Source organism: Cantharellus anzutake, assembly GCF_015039405.1.
Source record: "Cantharellus anzutake strain C23 chromosome Unknown EI90scaffold_553, whole genome shotgun sequence".
In the NCBI taxonomy this organism is placed as follows: domain Eukaryota; kingdom Fungi; phylum Basidiomycota; class Agaricomycetes; order Cantharellales; family Hydnaceae; genus Cantharellus; species Cantharellus anzutake.
The window spans coordinates 13,057-24,347 of record NW_024067503.1 but is presented as its reverse complement, the minus strand read 5'-3'; the positions used below and the strand labels follow the sequence as shown (position 1 = coordinate 24,347).

General features: G+C 49.1%; 1 protein-coding gene across 1 annotated transcript; it reads left to right on the top strand.

Moving 5' to 3' along the window:
• Nucleotide 1: 1 nt before the first annotated feature.
• On the top strand, nucleotides 2-718 carry EI90DRAFT_2986878 (uncharacterized protein; the record flags this gene model as incomplete). The annotated part of the gene is made up of 3 exons (XM_039055999.1): nucleotides 2-71; nucleotides 127-586; nucleotides 640-718. The coding sequence occupies 3 exons, from the start codon at nucleotides 2-4 to the stop codon at nucleotides 716-718; spliced, it is 609 nt and encodes a 202-aa protein (XP_038907298.1).
• Between the last annotated feature and the right edge of the window lie 10,573 nt (nucleotides 719-11,291).

The window sequence follows — 11,291 nt, the reverse complement described above, 5'->3', positions numbered from 1 at the left end:
GATGAGGCGCATTGTGGGAAGTAGGTCGGAACATTTGAATGCTATTGCTCAGGTAATAGCTGAAAGCGATGGTAAGTCTCATCATTTCAGGGTTACACTTCCTGCTCTGACCTGCTGGATGTATAGCGTGTGATTTCATCAACAGAGAGGCAGGTTTGTTGGTACCTATCCATTGCATTCTCTTCGATGGCTGGTCCTTCGAATTTTTCAAGTTTGAAAGGATGCCAGATCCAACATTTCTATGTGGTCGCTTTCAAGGAGATCCACCAGACTTCCGGCATGGCATGCAGCTACCCATTTCAGAAACTTATCTTCCTTTTATTCTCCGGCTTCGCTGTGTGTGTGAGACAATCTTTGACATCATGCTGAGTGCATATATTGCAGGCATGAAAGCATATTATAATCGAGAGGAAGACAAGGGGAGGAAGGAGGGTGGGAAGAGACTGAGTGATGAATGGGATCAGGCCCTTTGTTTGGCTGAACATGCTCAGGAAACATTTAGGGAAGCTGAGGTCCAACGCAAGGAGGGTAATATTGTGTCTGCAAATGCAATTGTTGATGCAGCTCTTCTTGCACTACATGAGAGGTATGCATTCACTTATCTGCATGTCAGATCTGTCATTCCCTACCCTGTCTCAGTACAGGAGCATTGCCAACTAGATACAAGTCCAAACCCATCATGATGGGCTGGGATGATGCTGGGGTTGACAGGGCATGATGTTTTCACAGATGGACACTGGCAGTTGAGTGGGTGTAAGGCTGTTACTGGTAACAGCCTGGGTTGACTCAGTTCTCAATCTGCTGAAACTAAGGCTGTATTGCTGACTCATACCCTGTCTCTGCTCTTGGATGCATGCTGCAAAATGTTAGAAAACAACCAAGTACCCTTTGTATTACAATTCAGAAGTCACATTCTCCATATGAATCTGCAATCAATGAGCTTAATACAGTTTTGAAGCATTCAATACACTTTTCAATACAAATAAACAGTCACATGTAATGGGGTTAAGAGGCTCATATCCATATCCAATCAACTACTCCAAAAACCAGCACACAACACTTTGCTCCAATGACTGGCACAAGATGGCAGTGGCAGTGTCCCTAGCAACATCTGGAAATTCCACCACCATCCCAGAAAGGCATCTGTCAGGGCATGCTGTGCTGCTCCCCTCTCTCTCTTCTTTCTTTCTCTCTCTCCCTCCTTTGCTTCCCCTCTATCTTTATATGGATGACTCCTTTTTCTTATATCTGTAGCACAGACACGTCCAATGCCAGGCACCCCATGCAGGTACCATGCTGCTGGACATGCCACGCATTTCTACTTGTATCTTTCCTTTCTAATAACGCGGACTAGAATGAAATAATACTCAGTCTCGTGGTTGTGAATGCAATGAGAATTATAATTGGATATATCTACCTAGAATGAAATAATACTAAGTGAAGATTTAGAATAAGTAAATGAGTGAACATAATAAAAGGTATGTATACCGACCTCAGTCTTGCGGTTGTGAACACAATGAGAACTGAGGGCATCAGCGAAGTAAACATTGAGCTTTTAAGCGTTGATTACTCAAATGTAATGGGAGTGAGAGTTATTACAAATAAAGGAAAGTGAAGCCAACAGGTCAGAAAAAGGAAGATAAATGCTAAATAAACATGGAATGATAAGACAGTAGAGACTGACTAGAAATAAACCTAACATCAATCATCGGGCATCTCACTGAGATAATGTAGGTTGGGTATCCTTGCGCTAAAGTGTTGAACCAACTGTTGCTGTCTTACAACACACCCACTCAGCGATGGGTGACTCGACACAAACCCAGCTTGTTAGAGATGGGCAGATTCAGACAACTCTGGAGTGGAATCGGAGACTTAGCGTGGAGGGACCTTGGCCTCAGCGACTCAAGCGGAGCGCTGTGCCATTGCTGTTTGTCCATTTGGTCCTGTCATATCCATCCCTGGCCATCGACTTCCGACCCCTCTGATCCCTCCAGTCTACTTCCGCTCCTTCTTCACTAACCTCGGAGCTCCCATATTCCGCAATCCCCTCGGTACCCCTCGATGGTCACCACCCCCTCCTTTCAATTTATTACCTACACCTCCCTAAGTACAGAGCCCTGAAGGCTTCCAGACAGCTCTGACGTCCGCTAGCGCACTCCCACCTCCGCTGGACAATACACTTGCTTGCCCTGCAAAGCCCACCTTCGGGCCTATCCCTCCTTTCCATTTCTGGGTTATCACCTGCCTTTCCGTTAACCCCGTAACCTGACTCGTCGGTAATATTCAATCGGCTAAGGTCTAACCCCGTTAGCTCCGCTCCGCCATTTGCGGACCTGCCCTCGCTGTAACTATATATACTTAACTTGTACATAGGTTACACTCCAGTAATAAAATCGACTAGAGTTTACCCTCTTCAGTTCTGGTTGCCAGTTTAGTAAGTTAGGGCACAGACATGTTACTTGGCACAGCGCTCCTGGCACAAGTCGCTGAGGCCGAAGCCCTCTGCCATGGAGACACTCCTTCGTCTCGACCTGGTCTCTGACAGGTCCTTAATTTCACAGTAGGCGAGCAGGAAGTCTCTAGGGGGCATTTCAGGTTGATTTCGGACTGAGCCTCCTACGAGTATGTACAAGCACGGATATATATAATGGAGGGGCAAAAGCACAAGGAAACGAAGGGGAACCGAATTGGAATGAAGGCGTCCGAACAGGAACAAAGGGATGACAGAGGTGGAGTGGTACCAAAGGTCATAAGGCAGAACCTGTGATAGGTCCGAAAGGAGGTAAGGAGGGCGAGGCCCAGAGGGGCAGGAGGATGAGGGGAAGTGGGGATGATGACTAACTGGCTAGAATGGGAAGAAGCAGCAGTCCAAATAGGGATGAGGGGAAGATGTGAGAAATACATTACAAGCGGCAAAAGTGCTGAAGATGATCTGCGAAGCTCGGAGGTTGCTGAGCTTACGGAGGCGGGGTTGAAAGTCCGAGGAATATTGGCAATGGTGTTTACGTAGTATGAGGTCACCAATGCAATGGACTAAGACTGTTACAAAAATGGGGCCGGAGGCGCCCATTTTCGTCCATTCAAGGCGCAGGGAAAGGGAAAGGGGAAGGGAGGTGGTTCATTAGGGTTTACAGATGTTATCACAGGCAGTTTAACATTAGTTGTAACAGATGTTAGCACAGCGGGTTTTTGGTTGTTTATTGATTGGTTAAAATACAAATCATGTGATACAGAACCCATAAGAGTCTAGAATGGGAAATTCCCATTTCCATAACAAAGACCGAGGTGGAGTCAAAGTCCGAGGTAGGAACTATGACGGAGGCTTGGAGCAAAGGTACGAGCGGTGCCTGAGTACAAAGTACGGGTCAGCAGCGGGAGGTCGTAACTTGGCGGGAGGTCGGTGGAAGAGGACTAGAGGGAAGAGGACCAGAGGGAAGAGAGGGGAAGGAAGAGAGGGGAAGGAAGAGAGGGGAAGGAAGAGAGGGGAAGGAAGAGGGGAAGGAAGAGAGGGGAAGGAAGAGAGGAGAGGTGTCAGGTCCGAAGGTGGGTATCGGAGCGGACGGGAGAAGAGTAGGAGGATGACGGAAGGGTGGAGGTGTTGTGAGGAGGAAGTGGAGGAGTATGAGGAGGAGTAGGAGGAGGGTGGCGAGAGGGGTGGTGTTCGGTCCGAGGTGGTTATTGGAATGGACGGAGATAGGACAGGAGAGTGACGGAGGAGTGGAGGTGGCATGGGAGGTGAAGGGTGGTGTGGTGCCAGGACCGGAGGTGAATATCGGAATGGACAGCGGTAGGGTAGGATTCCGGAGGTGGGGAAGGAGGAGGTCTGGAAGTTGGGGCGGGATCGGGTATGCACGGATATGACACAGCTCTCCTTGGAACTTCTCGAACTTGACGATGGGGAGAGCTTTCGTGAAAATGTCAGACACTTGATCAGCAGTTGGGACATATTGGAGTTCCAAAGTTCCGCTTTCGATCTTCTCTCGAATCCAGTGGTGGCGAACGTCGATGTGCTTCATTTGGGCATGGAATATGGGATTCTCGGCGAGGGCAATGGTGGATTGGTTGTCGACAGAAATGATAATGGGTGAATCAATGGGAATTCCAGAGGAGTCGTAAAGATGATCCAAGTGGACTGCCTCCTTACCGGCATGGGTTGTTGCTGTATACTCCACCTCAGTACTTGACAATGCAATCGTGGGTTGCTTCTTGGATGACCAGGCAACCACAGCCCCACCATAGATGAAACAATACTGGACATGGAGTGTTGGGTGCTTGAGTTGCCAGCCCGGTCAGTGTCAGAGAAGCCAGTTAGTCCTTCCTTTACCTTCTTCCCATCAAAGACCAGAGCAAAGTCATGAGTTCCATTGAGATAACAAAAAACTCATTTGATTGCCATGAGGTGTTCTTTTCCAGGAGCAATCACATGCTGAGCGAGTAGACCCACAGCGAAGGACAGGACAAGTGCTGATGGAGGCATACATGAGTGAGCCGAGCATAGATTGGTAGAGGTGAGTGTCAACTTCAGTTCAAGTTAGCAGACATTGGAGTGCTCATCAATCAAGCCGTCTTGTCATGAACCCACCTGGGGAAGATCCGAAATGCTACCCAGGTGGGTGTGTCTGATGGAGCTTGATGTTCTGGGTCATTCTGACAGTGGGTCAGAGACAGACTGGAGGTGGGGTGGAGCTCCAAGGGTGACGGGGTGTTGAAGGGACTCGGCTTCAGTGACTCGGAATGGAGCGCTGTGCCGTTACGTCCTCGTTGTCCCAATTTGTCAGGGGGACTGGCAATGGAGGAACAGAGGCCGCCAGCAGAAGGGGGCCAGAAGCCCCTCTCACTACTTAACGATGGAGGTGTTAGTGAGGGTCAATCATTTGTCATGCGATTCATTGGGTTTTTATACCAAGGCACCTTTAGGTGCATCTGTCACTCAGCTCTTGGTTCAAGATGGAGCAGCAGGCGAGTAGAGCACAATAGACATCGTGGAAGCGGGTTTGGATTCAAGGACTTAGGACTTAATATTATAACTGGGGGAACTATTACTAGAGTGGTACATGCATACATATAGCAGAGATAATTGGATCCAAAGGTAAACAAAGGTTGCCAAGGGGAAGAGAGAGTAAATAGAAAGACTCCACAGGACAAATATAGAATAGGTGAAAAGCCCGAATTATGTCTGAAGCTTTGTGGAGTGGGAGGATTAGAACCAACTGAATGGTAAGGCCTGGGCCCATCTATGAATGAGCAGGGGACTACAGGGGAAGATGTCCAGAAAGGTCCGGAGCCCAGAAGTTGTAGTCCAGAAGATTGGGGTTGTAGAAATGTCAATGATAAAACAATAAAGAATAACATGACTGGAGGTAGGGTAGGAGTGGGGAGGTACCAGAAGATACACAACCAGAGGTGCAGAGACAGGAGTAAGAAGGAGGGTGGATAGGCAAGTTGAGGGTTACCAACAACAAGTAGATCCATATCCTTTGAACAGGAGATCCAAGGAGGTGGAGTGTGGTAGGGGAGGTCCGGAGGTGATGTGGACGTAGATAGGAGGAAGAGTGGGAGAGAGTCAAATGAGGAGGTAGTCCTAGGATTGTTGGCATCGACCGGAGGCAGCAGAGAGAGATTGGGAGGCTGGTGGAGGTCATAGGAGTCCTCTAGGACTAGGGCGGAGGGAGGTGGAAGATCTGGGATATGACATGTCTCTAGTCTGAATCATGTGAGAATTTCAGTCACGTATGGCATTGGCTAATGGTCATGGTTCTTGCCGTTCGATCACATGTGATTTTCATCACAAGAAACCAATGGACTTTGCCAAGGTCATGCATCTCATAGTGCTCAGTGATTCCGACTGACTTTTGAGATGTCACACTTAGGGGCAATGACAAGTAGGTCATCCACATAGACCAGGACAAAATGTTGTTGATGAGCGACACTTGATCTCGGGAGCTGGACTATAACGGGAAGCTCAGTCTCAGCTAATATGCGTGAAGAACTAATATATTACCTATAAGCGGGAAGCTGAAGGTAATGTACATATTGTAAGTTACAATAGTAAAGGAAATAGTAATAAAGGAATGTAACTAACCTCAGTCTCAGCTAATATGTGTGAAGAACTGAGGGGGAAAGGAAATGAATGGATATATCCGTGGCCTGGCACGGGTTAGTCCGAAATAATATAAAAAGGTGTTGTGACTAAGTAGTCACGCTACACAGGAATGTGGCTGTCTGGGCAGGTTCCTCACTCGGATGTGGAATGTGGCTGTACAAAACTTGTCCGGCCTCCCATAGACACGGTTCCTCCAACAAATGTGAGTCCTTTGAGCAATATAGGCAAGGATCATACCCTGATTGTTTATATCCCAACAACTTTAGATAATCGTGAGCATGCAGTACACTCAAGTCCAGCCTGTTTCAAACCATACAGGCCTTCTTCAGTAGCCAGATCTTACTGGGTGTAATGGGGACTCATGGGGTGGTTTAATGTAGATCTCCTCTCGGAGATTGCTGTTAAGATATGCGGCAATGGCATCAAGTTGATGGATTTTGAGGTCGAGGGATGCAGTGTGTGCGAGTGAGGAAATAGGGTGTCGTGACCTAGTGTTGGTGAGTATGTCTGGAATAATCCACGCCTAGCTCTTCAGTAAAGCCTTTCACAACTAATTGCGCTTTCTTCTTCACTGTTAGAACCAGGTGAGGGTGGATGATTCCGGAGGGGAACCAGAGACTTAGCGAGGAGGGACCTTGGCTCAGTGACTCATGCGGAGTGCTGTGCCATTGCTGTTTGTCCATTTGGTCCTTAATTTCAGAAGCAGTGGGCAGGAAGTCTCTAGGGGGCATTTCTGGCTGACTTTAGACTGAGGGCCTAAAACGAGTATGTACAAGCGCCTGTATATAGTGGAGAGACAAAAGCACAAGGAAATCAAGGGGGTCCAATCGGAACAAAGGCTTCCAAACAGAGACAAAGGGATGATGGAAGCAGAGCAGTACCGAAGGTCATGGGTTAGACTCTGTGGTACATCTGAAAGGAGATAAGGAGGCGAAGCCCAGAGGGGCAGGAGGACGAGGTGAAGTGGGGATGATGACTAACTGGCTAAAATGGGAGGAAGCAGTAGTCCAAATAAGGATGAGGGAAATCGTGAAAGATACATTACAAGTGGCGAAAGTGCCAAGTATGGTCTGTGAAGCTTGGAGGTTGTGGAGGTTATGGAGGTTACGGAGGCAGGGTTGAAAGTCCGAGGAATATTGGCAATGGTGTTTACATAGAATGAGGTCACCAATGCAATGGACTTAAGCCAAGGTGGGGTCAAAGTCCGAGGTCGGAACTATGATGGAATCTCGGAGCGAAGGTATGGGCGGTGTCCGAGTACAGGGTATGGGACTGCGGTGGAAGGTCGTAACTTGGTGGAGGTTTGGCAGAAGAGGGGCAGAAGGAGAAGAGTGAGGAGAGGAGTAGAGGAGGAATGATGTCAGGTCCAAAGGTGGATATCAGAGCGGACGGAGATAGGGTAGGAGAGGGACAGAAGGGGAGGAGGTGATGTGAGGAGTGATAAGAGGAGTGATGTTTGGTCCGAAGGTGGATATCGGAGTGGACAGAGATAGGGTAGGACTCTGGAGGCAATGAAGTGGAGGGTCTGGGAGTCGGATCGGGATCAGTGTATGTATGGATATGACATTCACTACTTCTCCCTCAGAGTTCATCTTTTCCGCAAAAACAAGACAACTATCATGAACTCTCATACCTTCAGGTAGGTCCACTTCCTCGAATACTCCATGCCAAACAAGATTCTGATGTTCTTCCACAATAGCTCCTGTCCATTTGTCCGAGTCTTTTTGGCCCATAGCTTTGTGATAATTGTGTGGGACACCTTCAGCGGAAAGAGCAAACTCACCAATGTCTTTGAGAATGGCAAGTTAAGTTCTTTGTCCCGAGTATGATTATCACCCACTGAAGCTTGGTTCATCCCAATGTCACCCACTGAATCCGAGTTTGCCAGCAAAGGTGCCAGAGGTTTGGTTTGTCTTGAACCTAGTTTCGGTCCTCATCAGGTCACATAGGTTGTTTCCCAGCATTAGGGCGATTTGAATGTCAGAGATTTGGAGCAGGTGTAGGAACAGGATCATGGGAAGTGTGAGGGGGATGAGTCAGAGAATCGTTCATGCTCAGTACTCAGTATCTGTAGAAACGTTCCTATCCCCCCTGAATCAGCACCCTGACCTTCATCCTTCAGTCCATTTCCCTTGTTTCCAACTTCCTCTCTCTTGTCACTACTTCAATCTGTACCCTCTCCTTACTATCCGCCTCCAAGAATTCCACATCCCGCGATTCCAACATCCTCCATGCAACTCTATCATACAACAAACACACCTTCTTCTCCTCTGCGAAGCCAACATGTGTCATATCCGTACATACTCGATCCTGAACCGACTCCCGGACCTCCATCTTCACCACCTCCAGAGTCCTACCCTACCGCTGTCCGTTCCGATATTCACCTTCGGTCCTGACACCACACCTGACACCACACCACCCCTCACCCCTCATACCACCTCCACCCTCCCGTCTCTCTCCTACCCTATCTCCGTTTGTTCCGATATTCATCTCAGACCGAACATCACTCCTCTCACTCCTACTCCTACTCCTCCTCATGACACCTCCACCCTTCCATCACTCTCCTACCCTTCTCCCATCCACTCCGACACTCACCTTCGGACCTGACACCTTTCCTCTCCTCCTACTCCTCATCATGACACCTCCACCCTTCCGTCACTCTCCTACCCTTCTCCCATCCACTCCGACACTCACCTTCGGACCTGACACCTTTCCTCTCCTCCACTCCTCACCCCTTCCTCTCTCCTCTCTCTCCCCTCTGACCCTCTTCCACCGCTGTCCCGTACCCCATACTCAGACACCACTCGTACCTTCGCTCCGAGACTCCGTCATAGTTCCTACCTCGGACTTTGACTCCACCTCGGCTTTAGTCCATGCATTGGTGACCTCATACTACGTAAACACCATTGCCAATATTCCTTGGACTTTCAACCCCACCTCCGTAACCTCCGTAAGCTCCGCAACCTCCGAGCTCCATGGATCATCTTTGGCACTTTCGCCACTTGTAATGTATCTTTCGTGTTTTCCCCTCATCCCTATTTGGACTGCTGCTTCCCATTCTGGCCAGTTAGTCATCATCCCCACTTCCCCTCATCCTCCTGCCCCTCTGGGCTTCGCCCTCCTTACCTCCCTTTGGATGTACCACAGGTTCTGCCCTATGACCTTCAGTACTGCTCCGCTTCTGTCATCCCTTTGTTCCCATTTGGACACCTTCGTTCCGATTCGGACCCCCTTTGTTTCCTTGTGCTTTTGCCCTCTCCATTATATATATTGGCACTTGTACATACTCTGTCATATCATACAATCCTGACCTCCGCTCCGGGCTCCTGGAACTCCGAAACTGACTTCCAGAGTCCTACTTCCCTTCTGCCACCTCCTCCTTGCTGACTTCCAAGAGGTTATCCCACCTCCGGCTCCAACACCACCTTCGGTCCGACTCCGGAACATTCCGGGTCCGACCTCAACCTTGACACCTTCCAGATGAACATGCAACACCTATGCTCCTGACTCCGGACCTCCGCTCCGGAATCCCGTTCGCATCTCCATCTCCGGAACCTCCGGTCTTAGCTCTGACCTCGGACTTTGACCCCACCTCTGCTTATACCCATTGTATTGGTTAGCTCATTCCATTTAATTACGTTTGCCAATATCCCGGAGTTTAACTTCCGAGTTCGGACTCTCCGGACTTACATTGGACCTTGCAACTATTGCATTGCTCCATTCAATTCCGCTATTCTCCCTCATTCCTATTTGGGCTGCTGCTTCCTTTCTATTCAGTCAGTCAGCCATTCCCCACTCCCACCCTCCTTCCTTCCTCCTTGGGCCTTGGCCCTTCACTCCTTTGGGAAACACCATTGAGTCAAACCCTTAACCCTCAGTGTTGTTCCTCTTTCCAGCTCCCTTTGTCTCCTTTCGGAGTACCCTTGCTCCTTCTGATTCCGGACCCCTCCTTATATACAATGTACATAGTAAACTTGTAACCTCAGTCTGAAATCAACCTGAAATGCCCCCGAGAGACTTTCCCTCTGCTAGATCCGAAATTAGGGACCCCCAGGACAACCAGCAATGGCACAGTGCTCCACCTGAGTCGCTGAGGCTGAGGTCCTTCCACGCTAAGTCTCCGATTCCACTCCGGAGTCGTCCGAATCCGCCCATTCTAACATACTCGTTTTAGGCCTTTAGTCTAAAATCGACCTGAAATGCCCCCTAGAGACTTCCTGCTCGCCACCTATGAAATTAAGGACCAAATGGACAAACAGCAATGGCACAGCACTCCGCTTGAGTCGCTGAGGCCAAGGTCCCTCCTTGCTAAGTCTCCGGTTCCCCTCTGGAATCGTCCACCCTCGCCCAGTTCTAACAACATGCACACACTCAATCACCTACGCACTCAACTTGGATTGGTACTTCTTGGGGACATGAGCATATGTGAGGCAACCGAAGAGTCAAAGGGCTTGGAGAGATGGCTTACGATCAAAGTATGCTTCATAAGGCATCCTATTGTCATTGAGAGTGTGGGTGAGTGTCATATCCATACAACTCCGGACCTCTGCTCCTGTTTCTGGACCTCCATCTCCTCCTCCAGAACTCCACATCCTCTACCTCCTCCCCCCCCTGTTGGTTGTTGAGAGCCCACTCTACCTCTGGCTCCAACACAACATCCAACACTACCTCCGGTCCGACTCCAGTTTACTCCAGGTCTGATCCCAACCTTGTACCTTCCAGACCAGAGTTTGCGATGCTCCACACCTCCGGCTCCGGACTCCTGTACTGGAACCTCATTGCACCTCCACCTCCAGAACTCCAGTCACATCTCTGCCCCCGGACTTTGACCTCCTCCTCCACCTTATCTCCTTGTATTCCTTATTGCATTTCATTTATTACATCTTGCCAATATTCCGGACTTAGACTTCCAACTAAAGACCTCCGGAACTTACTCCAGACCCTGTAGTCTCTACTGTATGGTGTCATTTAATCTTCTTCCTTATTTAGATGGCTGCTTCCTTTCTGTTAGAACGTGCGGATTCGGACGACTCCAGAGCGGAATCGGAGACTTAGCGTGGAAGGACCTTGGCCTCAGCGACTCATGTGGAGTGCTGTGCCATTGCTGGTTGTCCTGGGGGTCCCTAATTTCGGATCTAGCAGAGGGAAAGTCTCTTGGGGGAATTCAAGTCGATTTCGGACTGAGGTT